The sequence below is a fragment of the Silurus aristotelis genome (assembly GCF_946808225.1).
Source record: "Silurus aristotelis genome assembly, chromosome: 6".
Classification (NCBI taxonomy): domain Eukaryota; kingdom Metazoa; phylum Chordata; class Actinopteri; order Siluriformes; family Siluridae; genus Silurus; species Silurus aristotelis.
Genome location: NC_139579.1, coordinates 9,661,570 through 9,676,063, shown reverse-complemented (window position 1 = coordinate 9,676,063; position 14,494 = coordinate 9,661,570). Strand labels below are relative to the sequence as shown.

Genomic DNA, 14,494 nt, shown 5'->3' with positions numbered 1-14,494 from the left:
ATGGCAAGAACAAAAGGCAGATCTTTCTCTTACAAACCTGGTAATTACAGAACAGCCTTCCATTTAGTGTTCGGGACCCAGACACAGTCTAAGTGTAAAAGTTTTTTAAAAAATTTTGCAAGTTGTTGTCTTAGATAAAGTTGCATATCTGGAGCGTTCAACAGTTACAGTGGTTTAGTGTACTTCGATATCGCCCCATCCGGAAATGAACCTGAATGAGCAATTACTACTAAATGCCATAGAATTTGGACATATAAATAAATCCATCACAAAGTCTTACGAAGATACCATTTATTCTTAACACGTGGAACATGTAGTATAAAGATTTCATACTGAATAAATTATATTTATTAAGCCAAAAAAAAACACCAAGATTTTTTTTTAGCTACATTGTCTGAAATACAAATATGAAGAATCCATAGAACTTCCAGGGGGGTAAGGGATGATTTTCTTGAGGATTTCTTTAGGAATCGCCTAGATTTGGTTAAATGCAGAGCTCACTTAGAGCTGCAGACATATTAGATTTGACACGTTTCTAAATAAGTGTTTGGGCTGAACATAAGGAAAAAAATCTGTCCCAGGTGTATGTGATAAAAGGGGATTAAATGAACACATGGCAATGCGCAACAAAGAGATCTTGAGTGTAACCTTTAATTAATCAAAGATTAAAAATGTTGAAGAGCGCAATAAGGTGAGTAAAAGAAAGAGAGCGAAAGAGAGCAAAGTGTATTGTACATCATTATTTACACTGCAGCCTGGACTGCATCTGAAGCTCAAGACCAGTCCTAAGAGGTGATTTCTTTGAGGGTCAAGTTATACAATCAAGGGACAAAGAGGTCGGGGTGTTGTACACGATACTTTGGGGGTGGGGAGAAGTCCCCCTCTCTCTACAGAAGAACGAAAATTCATTTTAAAAACTACAGTTTTTTGCTGCCAAGTCAGCATTATCTCAGTGTGAAACAGTATTATTATTATTACAGTATGTTTACAGCTCGTCACTTTAAGGTATACAGTACAAAAAAGTCATACAATCTACTGTACAGGCCTTCCATTTACAGATGTCTGTTCACAGCCAATGACCTGGTTCCTGGGCTCAGTGTATATCATCCACGTTACAATTTTATAGTCTGAAACTTTATAGTCTCCAAACAAGATCTAGACAAATGGTGTCTGCTAAGCCCAGTAAACCAAAAGTACCACTGGGCCACCTTTATTCCCCAAACTCACTGTAAATGTGACAGCAACTTTGGTTAGTTTTATTTTATGGTTCTTTTTAAATCTACTTTTCATTTAATAAAAAAAAAAAAAAATCTTCAAAAATGGCAGCACACTCTCCCAAGGTCAAAAGTCATATATCCACATTAGTTTCTCTTCATTTTATTTATGTTAAATCCACTTTGTGAAAATCCTTCCTTTTATAAAGAGGCAAGGTAGAAAGAGCAATTAGTGGAATTTGAGGTGATTTTTGCATAAATTAAAAAAAGGGACGTTTTTCACCGTTACATTTCTCCATTCAGATTCAAAAGGGTTAAAAAGGAACAAAGCTCAGCCCCATAGCTGTCATGACTGGCCAATCAGAAACAGTACATCACAGATGACGTGGGACACTCCTGAGTTCAGGAGGGGGGATACAGAGACATCCAGAAGCCGTGACTCGTACAACATGAACTCGGAGTGGTTCTCCTCTATTTTGGCGAGGGCATGCAGTGCACGGGCAGCCCGCCGCATCATGTCCACACTAGTGGGTTCAAAGTGTGACCCTTGCATATGCAACACTGAAGCCTGACTCTGTTGAAACTGTGTGGCCGCTAGACTGTCCTCCAGAAACCCCAAGAGGTTCCCTATACTACCTTTCTGTACGGCAATGGCCCGAGCTGCCACGCTGTCACCGTGGGCCAGGTTAGCCAACAGCACCACTGCCATCTCCCGACATACAGGTACCTTACGGTCACCAATTAAGCGTACCAGAGAACTGTAAAATTTCTCCAGGCGACTAAAGGGTGGTGTGGCTAGAATGAGGTCAACATTGTTGTCCTGGATGCTGAGCTTGCTGAGGGTCTCCAGAACCATTCTCTGAGGGGAAACTGCTCCATTAAGTCCGAGTGTTGGAAAGGGGTCAATGGCTTCTGCTGAGGGGCAGACAGCCCAGTGGAGAAGACCATCCAGCAGTGGCAGGCAGATACTCTCAGGATATATGGACAGGTCTAACTTGCCGGAGATGTTCGCCAATGTGACCAGACAGTTTTCTCGCAGAACTTCCAAACAGTCCCACCACCATTCATCTTGCTCACAGCTGACTCCTTCATCCTCCTCGTCCTCTTTCTCATAGGTGACAGGTGCCTCCTTGCGCTCAGGATGCCTGTGGTGCAGGAGAACCACACGGCCCAGTATAAGCAGCAGGCCTGGGTGTTTGGACATTTCAATGTCGTTGCCCGGGATGAAGGAGAGACTGCGGACAATGTTAGAAACGCATATGCAGCGGCGTGCTAGTGCATCCTGCCAGTCTGACAATGTGCACAATGGGGACTCATCTTTGCTGTGTGGCTCATCCTCAAGTATCTTAATACTGCTAACCTGCTGTGATGAGTCAATTCCAAACAGAAACTTGTTCTTCTCCTCCTTGTTCTCCATGCCGTTCTGGACAGATTCTTCAGCTACTAATGCCGAACACCCAGACAGCATATGGTTAACAGTGGATGTAGTCGTAGCAGCTTTACTGTCGATCGCTGCAGTGTTGTTCTCCTCCAACAGTTGGCCTGAGGGAGGTTGAGACTTCGTATGCTCTTCATTTTGCTGGTGTGGTGTGCTTTTCTCTTTATTTCTGTTCTGAGTAACCAGGTCCACTTTAGGAGGTGCCTCTGTATGGACAGGTGCCTGTTTATGATGTTTATGTTTTAGCAGCTCCATCTTGGTCTCAAAATTAGTTTGAATGTGCTCTGTAGTGTCTCCTCCACCAACACTCCAATGAATCAACCCACTGTCAAAAGTCTGCCGCCGGCCCAACTTGCCGGTGCGACCAATAACAAATGGGTCTTTCTTCCACACTACCTTAATGGGAAGCTTGTCAAATTTGCTAGCCTGTTTAAACTTAACCTGTACAGCACTACTGTCCTGGTAGGGAGTAGATAACTCCTGATCCTTAGAAGTTTTTCCTTCGTCCCCTTCTTCAGACTTTTCACTGGAAATCTCGTCATGCATAAGTTCACCCTTCTCATGCTTGACTTGGATCTGTGATGGTTGTTGGCTACTATTCTCCTCTTTGTCCTCTTCGTCATCCATTTGCCCTACTTCTGGGATTTCTTCATCAGACAGATCAGTGTCGACAGCATCCGGGTTGATCAGCGTTCGCTGCCCAGGATCTCCAACCTCATATTCCTTCAAGATGCCAAAGATTTCAATGAGACATCTACGGAAGTACTCTACTATCAGTTCAAGGAAGCCAGGAAGCTGAAAGAAAGTAAAGCAAGATCATTAGGCAACTTTTCCAGCTTTTCATCTCCACAGTTTTGCAGATATTGCACAAAAATCTCACCTGACACAGACCAAAGGTAGAAATGCTATTATCATCATACAGTAGAATACTGATGGTGTCCAAGGCCCAGGAACTCTCTGCCAGCAATCCTGATTTGAGGGACATCATGACTCTCCAGGCTTCCGGTGTTCCTACATACACATATGCACATAAACTAGGATGAAGCAATTGGAATACACATGTTCCCCATGGCAAAAGATAAAACTGTACACAAAGCTTCTTACCAATATCTTTTGTCGTGAGTCGGCGGCGCGATTTGAGTACAGGCTGGGTTGCCTCCACAGACCCTGGAGGAAAGGCTACATCTCTTCTTACCAATGGAGGCTGTACTGGTGGTAGGGCTACATGTGAGGCTGGGACTAGAGGTCCAGCTTTCTGAATCTTCATCCCACTGTGCATATAGGGGGACTTGCTAGGTGATGTATTATTCTCCATTGTTCTTGGCATGGGTGCTGGACTTGATACCTGTGGAATGTGATTTTGAGAGGATTGAAAATTGGACTGCAGAGTTCTGGACACGGGTGGGCCAGAACCACTGGGTCCATAAGGAGGTTGCCTCTGGATGACATGACCTGGCCATGGACCTTCATGATTCATTCGCTGTTCTGAAGGTAACATGTCTTCAGAACGGCTCATTGCATGATACCCTGGACCTTGACTGGGAGCTCCAGGAGGTCCCTGACGATTGGGATAGTTGGAATAGTTCATGTCATTTCTGCCTTGCCACATGGGACCTTGGGGCCCATCAGGAACAGACGGCAAGGGGCTGCCCATCATCGGCGGCGCTATGGAGGACTGAGTGTTTGTGCCTACAGCATTAGGCCCCCTGTCCCTTCCAAAACCGAAAGGGAAAGGACTCTGTGGACCAGGCGGACGCCGATCTGTGCCAGGATAGGCATTATACTGGTTGTACATGTCCTGTTGGGGTTGGGTTCCACCTGAGGGTTGAGGGCCCTGTTGCTGCTGGCCACTGAATGGATACATTTCACCTTCATGACGTTTTGCTGGAGGACCATAACCACCATCTCCTGGCCTCTTCTGTGTGAAATTCTGCAAGAGAGTGATCGGGACATTTCTTGTTTAAACTAAAACATGTAACAGACAAATTAGATCATGATTATTAAGAGAAAGGCTTAATGTGTTCAGTGCTGTACAAACCGGCTGCTGCGAGTAGATTCCAGGCTGCTGATTTTGGTATTGTCCACTAGGAGGTGCACTTTGGCCAGGGTACTGATTAACATAAGAATCATGCCTGCAGGAAAGAAAATATGGCAAAATAAACAAGGTAATAATTATTACCAATGCAGTCAACTTGACAAGAAGTAATGCTCACCTTTGCTGCTGAGGATTGGGTGAATACATCCCTGTGTCAGCACTAGATGACGTAGTGTTTGGTTGTGGTGCTCCATGACTGACACTGCCATCTGGACTCAAGCCAGGCTCTTGTCTGAAAGGAGACAATGAAGGGTTAACATACATTCTTTTAAATCTTTGTTGCTTTGTTTGTTGTACACAGGCATTATTACACAGCTTCAGAAACTCACAATGATGTACCAATTTTTAACTAGCTTGTACAAAGCTCCAAAACATCATAACAATGCAAAGTATTAATAAAAAACACTTCATTATATCCTTAAAGACAAAAGCCAGACATGGGTCCAGAGGGCATGGAGCTCTAGGACAAATCCTGCCATCTAGACTATTGTCTGGCTCTTATCTGTAAAGATACATATATGAACATTTTACTTTTACTCTATACTTTTATACCTTCGGTCATATCCTGGTCCATATGGTCCGTACTGTTGTCTGTGACCCAACTGCATGTTACCAATAGGTCCTGGAGGACCTCTGTTATACTGTTCATTCAATCCACTGCTGTGTCCTTGTCCCGGATTCATGAACTGCTCACCAGCTAAAACGTAAACAGAGTAATAGCGAAGTAAGATTCTCTGGCTTTAATGCTCAAATCAACAGTTAAAATATTTGCAATTATTCGAAATCTGGGAAACATTTGAGAAAATCATTGCACTTCCATTCTTTGATGTACAGTAGTTAGATACACACAATTCTTACCTTTCCTCATGCCACCAAAAGGATCCTTATTAGGTTCATATTGTCCTAAACGACTTATGTCAGGTGGGCCACCCATTCCAGGCTGAAAGCTGGAATTTGGCGTCACTGAGCTCCTTCTAGCAAAGGCAGGATCTCCATTATCAGCAAATGGATCTTGAACACTTACACTGCTCCTGTTTGAAGATTTGACCAAAAAAAGCTGTATTTATATATATGCGCACACACACACACACACACACACACACACACACACACACACACACACACACACACACACACACATTCATACATACACACACACGAACATACCGCACACCAGGCATAGGGGGCATCTGGCTGTGGGGTGTTGATGCAGGTGTAGGGGGTTTAAGATCATTTCCTTCAGTCATGGAGCTGCTTGTTGACTGTGGCGTTTGAGGGCCCTGTAAAGATCCAGATCCCGCTAGAGAAAGATACAGAAAGACCAGTTTATATGTAAAAGCCATTTATTTATCTCCCTTTATTTAAAATAGAAAAATAATTGTATTTCAATATCATCATCATCATCATCATCATTACAATATGCATTAGATATATCTTACTATATTAGATATACATATGTCAGATGTTTTATATATGAACTATTATACCTTTAGCAGAAGTTTAGATAGCATTTTTTTAAAATACAATGAAACAAACTACCACTACTGACTAAGATCTAAGGTGAGAACAAGCACTGACCTGGAGAGGGAGGCTGTACCTTCGCCTGATTCTTTTTTGTGTCATTGTTGAAAATTTCTGGAGGTGGGTCCTCACCGCGCTCGATCTTGCATTCGAAGGCATACAGACACTGAATGTACTGCTTCTTTAGTGAACTAGCTGCACTACTAGAGGTTCCAACATTCAGGTTTGTCGCCAACTCCCTCCACTTTTTATTTTTATTCACCTTGAAAACAGAAAAAGCAAGATGAGAGTATAATTACATGCAATCTGAGCACAATCCATGTGGATTAGTTAGGAATTTTTTTATGTTTCTGTTGAGTACAGAACATTCAAATGGTCAAATTCACATTGCAACCCATGAAAAACAAAGACAACATCTCTGCTGTGATCAAGACCATGTCACCATTTCTACACAGGCTTTCAATCAAATTCAGAATCATTTAACTTTTTAATACAAAATTATTTACAAGCAATGATTTTAAACCACACTTTCCGAGATCAACCTAAAATAGACTGGTTCAATTCAATTTGACTATTTGTATAGCATTTATTAACATTAGCATAACATTGGTTTTTTATTTAAGTTTGTCTCCTCTCAAGGTCACTTTTTTTTTTTTTTTTTTTTACACACACTGCATGTAATATATATATATATATATATATATATATATATATATATATATATATATATATATATATATATATATATATATATATATATATGAATAATATATATTTGATTTAAACAGGGATAAGGTTTCTTGTTTCTGATAATACCAAAAAAGGATAATATTTTGACACAAAATTGTACAACTAGCTAAAAATAAACACTGCTCATTATTCATAAAAAAAAAGCATAGTGCTTTTAGGGACTGGGAAAGCAGTCAGGATGTGTGAGAAGAAAAAAAATGTTAAAATAATAATAATAATAAAAAGCCTACAGACAGCAAGACTTTAGAGACTAAGGGCAGTGGATCAAATCTTTATGTACCTGTGTAAGGCCACCAATCTCTTTAACAGATACGTAGAGGCGAAAGAGGTCGAGAGGCTTTCGGCCCACCGCCGGCAGGTTGGTCAAGCCCATGGCTTTCTCCTCAGCAAACGCCAGGTAACGGTCCACCCACATCTTCCTGTCTGGCTCAGTACCTAACTCATAGAGCCGGGTTATTTTCTCATTTGTAGTGGTGGACGAATTTGACTTCTACAAGTGTAAAAACAAAGAGAACCAAACAAGAAAAACTTAATTGACAGTTCAACAACCAAAATGTGGGATCGTAATGTTTGAATTTTAGTGCGTGTAGCACAAAGTTACTCTGACACAGATCCTAACCTTTTTTGATTCTGTTTTGGGAGTCCCATCAACTTTATTATTCATCTTCTGGTTTTGGTTGATTTTATCCATGCCAAACTCTGGACTAGGAGCTATACCTGGAAAACAGAACGAAACAGGTGTGACCTTTATGTGTTAACATACAAATGGTCCAGGAAACATCTTTAGTAACAAGTCAACCAATCATAATCGACTAAATTTAATTCCAACACAATATTTTACATTTTTTTTTTTCGGCTTAATAAAAAAACCTTTAAAAACATAAATAAAATGCAGTTATATATGCAATACAGCAGCTCTTTTTTTCTCCAAAAAGCATTTCTTTATATATTCATTGGGGGGGGGAAGCATATATTTACTACAGAAAAAAGAGAAAAATATCTTTGAGGAGATCAATATCTATGAAACTGAGCAATGCTAAAGGCTCTACTAACATATTCAATTAATTTCCATACCAAGAATGCCACTACTGTAATCTTGATCTGAAGAATTTGTTCAAATTATACAGATCCTAGAGAATTATATTTATGCCAAAAATACAAAGAAAACTACTAGAAAGTAGTAGTAGATTGCATACATTGTTCTGGCACAAAAGCTTCTTTACATATAACTAAAGCTCTATTCCAGTGTAAAAAAAAAAACAACAGGTTAAAAATGTTATAAAAGTTTTCTGTAAAGCTAAAGAAAATAGCTTCGGAGCTCACCTGCTGAGTTGTTAGCCATGTTGCCTCCCATGGGGTATGGCCCTGCCTGGTTCATCATCCCATGTATACTGTTCACAGGTGGTACATATGGAGATCCAGCTCCCATCATTCCCTGGTTCATTCCGGGATAACCAGGAGGCCTGCAAAAAAGCAAGCTACTCAGCTAAAAAAACCAAAAACAAAGCCTGTCTACGTGTAATATTTATAAGCTACTATTTTTAGGCTTTAGGCTGCTCATGACCTAGTATCCTGCCAGCAGCAGCAAGGCCACAGCGAGGCCAATGTAATGAGCAGTTATTGAAATAAGCAAGTTAGCATTTCCTCACACACCTTTACAAAAAATAAATAAATAAATAAAAACCAAACAAGTAGTGTGAAAAGGTGCATCATCACATCTGTCATCACAAGTGCCAAGACCATTTAATATAAAGTGAGCCATAAAACTTTAAGGAAATTAGCCTTTGAATTTGAATCAGTCACTTAGGATTAGTTGTCTATTGACCCCCCAATACTTGGCCAGATATTGCCACTTGACAAGTCACGAGGCAATACCTAGCAGAGTAAACTCCTCACTGCTTTATTTTCAGATTAAATGCACCAGCTGTGTAAGCTCCTACCTGTGTATAGAGTTCAATGGACCATGGTGCATGCCTGCTGAGGGTGGATCTTGAGCTTTTCTGTTCATGCCAGGTGGAGGGCACATGCCTGAAGCCACCTGAGGTGGAATGGCACCCATGTTGGGACTCATGCCAGGACCGTATGGCCTCGAACCCATCTGCCCTGGACCCATGCGCCCTGGAGGCATACCGCTATACGCACCCCCTCCTCCCTGTCCTGACATGGGATTTATAGGGTTGCCCATGCTCGGACCTCCAGCGTAGTTAGGACCAGGAATACCACCATAGCCTGGCTGTCTCGGATAACCTGCAGGAAAGAGCGCAGATGTGTGAAAAGTGTCAAAGAAGATAAAAAGTATAAATGTGTCTTCTACTTGTTATCAGATGATCTAAAGCCATATACACGGGACGATCTCTTATAAAATCGATATGCTAGAGTCTGCATAAGCAGAAGCCATGTTTTTTTTTTTTAACATGTACACTACAGGTATATTTAAAAACTGCACATCGCAGGTATAAATTATTTAAAAGTCCAATAGTGCAGTGGTCCCCAACCCCCGGGTCGAGGACCGGCACCGGTCCGTGAGTCAATTGGTACCGGGCTGCACAGAAAGAATACATAGCTTACATTATTTCCATTTAATTTATTATCTGATTCTGAATGATGTTGTATTTTGGAAAATTACCGGATTCTCTTCACCACATCTGTCGACTCACTCTTGATGCATGTCATGATGCCTCGGTCACATGTCTTACCAACATCTGCTACCTTCTTAAAGGGGCTGCTCCGGCCGCTAACACATAATACATTACCGCTAAATTCAAACCCCCAAGCCAGCAAAATGAACAAAAAACTACACAGTGGATTCTCGTTTATTATTTTATTTAGAAAATAACAGTTTTTGCCGGTCATATTTTATTTTGTTGTATTTATTCACCACACCTTAAAGGCCGGTCCGTGAAAAAAAGGTTCATCCCACAAAAAAGGTTGGGGACCACTGCCATAGTGTAAATAAAACAAATTATTAAAAAAATTACAAAAACTGAACTCTAATTTACATCAGCATTTTGGTGAATGCTCTCCAAAACAGAGCTCAGGTGCTTCCTGTTAGCTTTGAGTACCTTGAAAATGTTCCTAGAACATGACTGGAAGCCCTAAAGTCCTAAATAAACTCTACAAAATCCTCACTGATCAAATTGTATAAAAATGTTTTCCAAAGTTCTGAGTGAAAAATGTGTCAATATTCAATATTTGTTCTTCTGTATAGGTAGATTAAGAACCAACAATCTACCAAGTAAAGTGTATTTTCTAAGATTTTAATAAAATCTGAAAAGTACACAAAACTGGTAATATTTTTAGAAGCCATCAGAGACTCTGCTTGAGAAGGTAACACATGTAAGACTTCAAATTAGAAGAAGAAGAAAAAAAAAACTGAAAATGTATAATTGTTCAAACTCATCCCAGTTTGCAATGCAATATACACTTGCAATCAGAAATATTCAACCCCTAAAGAGTTTTAAGGATTTATAATTAAAAATCTTTTTAAAGTGCAGGATTCTGCTTTGGATGGCCTCTTAATGAGTTTAGTGATACATAAAATCATAGTATTTGTGTGTAACAGTATATTTTGTTAAGATCGCCATGTCACAATTATTCAACCCCTATATAATATTGTTGTTTTTAAAGCTTTTTGACAGTTTTTATGGCCTGAAGTGGAGCTGAAACATCATTAAGCCTTTGGGAACTCTATAACGATTCCTTCATTTGCTTCAGCTGTGATGCATATATAAACCCCGACCATGCAGACGTTTAAGGTGAGTTGCAATCATGGAAAAGACAAAAGAGCTTCCACAAAAGCTGAGAGAGAAGATTATTTCATCACATTTGAAGGGCATTGGGTATAAGAAGATTTCCAAAAGATTTAACATTCCAAGAGACACCATTGGGAGCATTATAAGGAAGTTTAAAACCTATGGAACAGCTGCAAACCTGCCTGGCCGTGGAAGAAAGCTCACAATTTCATCAAGAGCCCTTAGCAACTTAGTCAGGACAGCTAAGAAAAACTCCCGTGTGACTGCAAGAGAGCTACAGGATGACATGATGGAGGCTGGTACAAGTGCTTCAGTGGCAACTATAAGACGTGCAATGAATAATCAAGGACTTCATGGCCGGACCCCAAGACGCACTCCACTCTTGACTAGGGATGCACCGAATATTTAGCCACCGAAACTTTTCGGCCGAAAATGGCCCAAAAGTGCATTTTCAGAAACAGTTTGTTGTGATGACGGAAACAGAAAACGCGGCCTGCACGTGCATGTCTGAAGCAACATGTCTGCGGTGTGGACGTATTTTAGTATATCTGAGAAAGACCCACGGATGGCAAATTGCAAAACATGTAATGCCAACATTTCAAGAGGGGGTGCGTCTGCAAAGACTTTCTCCACATCGGGTTTAATTTATCATCTAAAATTTAAACATCCCAGTCGCTATGCTGAATATGAGAAGAACACGGCACAAAAAAAGCACAACCCCTCCGAGCACGCGCACTCCGTCTGTGGCGGACTTTTTTGAAAAGACAAGGAAGTTTCACAGTGATGGTGTCAAGGTAAAGGCCATTAAACAAAAGATCATGGAATTTATTGCCTACGATGATCAGCCATTCTCTGTTGTAGAAGATGTGGGGTTTCGCAGGCTGATCGAGCACATTGAGCCCCGTTATGCCATACCGAGCAGACGACATTTTTCAGAGGTGTGTTTACCTGAGCTGTATAATGTTGTTGCAACTCACGTTCATAAGAATATAACTGAAGATATTTCAGCATTCAGTTTTACGACAGACATATGGAGCTCAGACATCAGCCTTACTAGTATGCTCAGTCTAACTGCAAAATGGATCGACACCGATTTCCAGCTGCAAAAGATTCTGCTCCATTCACAAGAGTTTCGAGGGTCAAATACAGCAGCAGCCATTTCTAATGCATTCGCCAATATGTTCGACACCTGGCATATCGACGGATCTAAAGTACATGCTATTGTCAGTGACAATGCAAAAAATATGGCAAAAGCGATAAAAGACAGCCAGCTGAAGGGAATACGGTGCATGGCCCATACACTAAATCTGGTTGTGAGTGAGGGAGTGTTGTCTCAACGCAGCGTAAAAGACGTACTTGGCTATAGGCAGAAGAATTGTTGGACACTTTAAACATTCTCAGTTGGCCTATTCCCGCTTGCAGTCTATGCATGATCAGTTTGGAACACAAATAAAACAGTTCCAGCAAGACGTGAGTACGCGGTGGAACAGCACTTATTACATGTTGCACAGCCTCTTTGCGCAAAAGCGAGTCTTGGCTGCACATAGCGCAGATCACGATCTCCCCGCAACATTCACTTCACACCAGTGGGTCTTAATAGAAAACATTCTCACTCTTCTTGCCCCATTTGAGCAGCTAACTAAAGAGATCAGCTCCTCTGATGCATCTGTGGCGGACGTTATTCCTTTAATCGCAGCACTAAAGCGTCTCTTAAGCAAAGAGGTTGAGACGGATCACGGAGTGAAAACAATGAAAAGTACACTCTTAGAGTATGTCAGCACACGTTTCACTGAGATCTATTCAGATCCTCTGCACTTCATCGCAACTGTACTTGATCCGCGTTATAAAGATCATTACCTAGATGCGGAAATAAAGCAGCGCGCACGAGAAATGATCCAGACCGCGATGGATGCGGAGAACCCACGGGGAGACGGAGCGGGAGCAGCGCACAGCGCAGGAGAAGAAGATCAGAGCACAGAAAAAAACACTCGTCTCTCTGCACCAGATGAGGGGCATGCACCCTCGTTGTCTGATATGTTCACTGAAATCCTGCAAGAAAGTGCCTCAAATAAGAATAGGTAGGCTATTTATTCTGTTCTGACTTAGGCTTCTATATGACTATCAGATTGTAGCCATAGTTCTGCTAGATATTTTTTTTATTTGACAATTTTAATTTATGCACTGGCCCTATTTAAATAACTATCTCAAATCTTTCTCAAATGTCAGGCAGGTGACAAGCTCAACCACTCAACAGCTAGTTGGTTATCTGTCTGAAGTCCCCATCCCCAGAAGTGATAACCCTCTTGTCTACTGGAAAAATAATCACGGCCGCTTTCCTGACCTGGCAAAGTTGGCACGCAGGTACTTGTCTGCTCCGTGCACAAGCACTGACAGCGAGAGACTCTTCAGTGCAGCAGCCCATGTTCTCGATGAGAAGAGGAACAGACTTCACTGTGATAAAGCAGAGAAGCTACTCTTCATCAAGAAAAACCTGCCACTTTACCTCAAGAAGTAGAATGGGCTTGTCTATTGTTTAAATATTTATTATCCACTTTGCAAATCTGCAATTTTTGGTGCTTTTGTTGTTGTTAAAGTTCTACAGTTAACATATGGGCTATTGTTTTGATACACTATTATGTTGTAGGCCTACAGTGAAAATATGTGCAGTTGCACTTGTTCTGAATGCACGTTGTTTTTGTTTTTTTTGAAAGAACACATTTAATTTTACAACCTTTCAGCAGGCCAGAGGGCCTGTACATTATTATTTAATGTACACGAGTGCATTTAAGTTTGAATTTTAATTTATTTTATCCTGTGCACTGTTGCAAATTGTGCTATAAATAAATATTTTCATAATTTTAAATTGATTTATTCTTTGAAACTTTAATATTAATTTATGCAATTGAAATGCCTTGATTTTAGTAAGGTTAGTACACCGTCATAGACATAAATGCAATGGTAAATAATAATAGCCATAATTTCTTTCGCCGTTTCGGTTTTCGGTTTTTCGGCCTTGCTTTCCTCTTTTTCGGTTTTTGGTTTCGGCCAAGAATTTTCATTTCGGTGCATCCCTACTCTTGACCACTCTTGAAGGAACATCAGGAGTCGACTAGAATATGCCAGGAAGAATTTGGATAAAACTACAGAGTTCTGGGAGACAGTTCTATGGACTGATGAAACCAAACTGGAACTTTTTGGACATATGGATCAGCGAGATGTCTGGCCTGCAAAAGGTCAGGCTTATGACCAGAAAAATACCATCCCCACGGTCAAGCACGGAGGTGGGTCAATAATGATGTGGGGCTGTTTTTCTGCGGCAGGAACTGGCAATCTTGATTGTGTACCTGGCATCATGGATTCCCAGAAATACCAGGTCATTTCGAAGAAGAACGTGATGCATTCTGTTGACAAAAACCTTGGTGATCATTGGATCTTCCAGCAAGACAATGATCCCAAGCACACCTCCAAATCAACCAAAGCTTGGTTGGGGAAAAGATGCTGGAGTGTCCTGGAGTGGCCTTCTCAGTCACCAGATTTAAATCCAATTGAAAATCTTTGGTGGGATTTGAAGAAGGCAGTTGCAGCACGGAAGCCGTCAAACATCACCGAGTTAGAGGCTTTTGCACGTGAAGAATAGATAAAGATTCCAATCGAGAGGTGTAAGAAGCTTGTCAGCACTTATCGAAAACGCTTGTTAGAAGTTATAGAAACTAAAGGGCGCTCC

The 14,494-nt window shown here is 41.0% G+C and overlaps 2 protein-coding genes across 2 annotated transcripts in view; one reads left to right on the top strand and one right to left on the bottom strand.

Annotated features, from left to right (window-relative positions):
* Positions 1 to 276: 276 nt before the first annotated feature.
* arid1ab (AT-rich interactive domain 1Ab) overlaps positions 277 to 14,494 on the bottom strand; it is a 48,512-nt gene continuing 34,294 nt past the window's right edge. The window contains exons 8-20 of the mRNA XM_083543152.1: positions 8,959 to 9,265; positions 8,342 to 8,481; positions 7,638 to 7,735; positions 7,299 to 7,508; positions 6,326 to 6,530; positions 5,915 to 6,047; positions 5,606 to 5,778; positions 5,300 to 5,444; positions 4,866 to 4,979; positions 4,691 to 4,784; positions 3,757 to 4,582; positions 3,533 to 3,663; positions 277 to 3,447 (exon numbers count right to left, since the gene is read on the bottom strand). Coding sequence (XP_083399278.1) covers positions 1,561 to 3,447; positions 3,533 to 3,663; positions 3,757 to 4,582; positions 4,691 to 4,784; positions 4,866 to 4,979; positions 5,300 to 5,444; positions 5,606 to 5,778; positions 5,915 to 6,047; positions 6,326 to 6,530; positions 7,299 to 7,508; positions 7,638 to 7,735; positions 8,342 to 8,481; positions 8,959 to 9,265 — 4,463 coding nt within the window. The 3' untranslated portion in view covers positions 277 to 1,560. The remainder of the gene's footprint in view (positions 3,448 to 3,532; positions 3,664 to 3,756; positions 4,583 to 4,690; positions 4,785 to 4,865; positions 4,980 to 5,299; positions 5,445 to 5,605; positions 5,779 to 5,914; positions 6,048 to 6,325; positions 6,531 to 7,298; positions 7,509 to 7,637; positions 7,736 to 8,341; positions 8,482 to 8,958; positions 9,266 to 14,494) is intronic.
* LOC310727149 (zinc finger BED domain-containing protein 4-like) lies at positions 11,605 to 13,357 on the top strand. Its single transcript, XM_083543370.1, has 2 exons — positions 11,605 to 12,848; positions 12,997 to 13,357. Exons 1-2 carry the CDS (start codon positions 12,196 to 12,198, stop codon positions 13,283 to 13,285), a joined length of 942 nt encoding a protein of 313 aa, XP_083399496.1. The 5' UTR covers positions 11,605 to 12,195; the 3' UTR covers positions 13,286 to 13,357.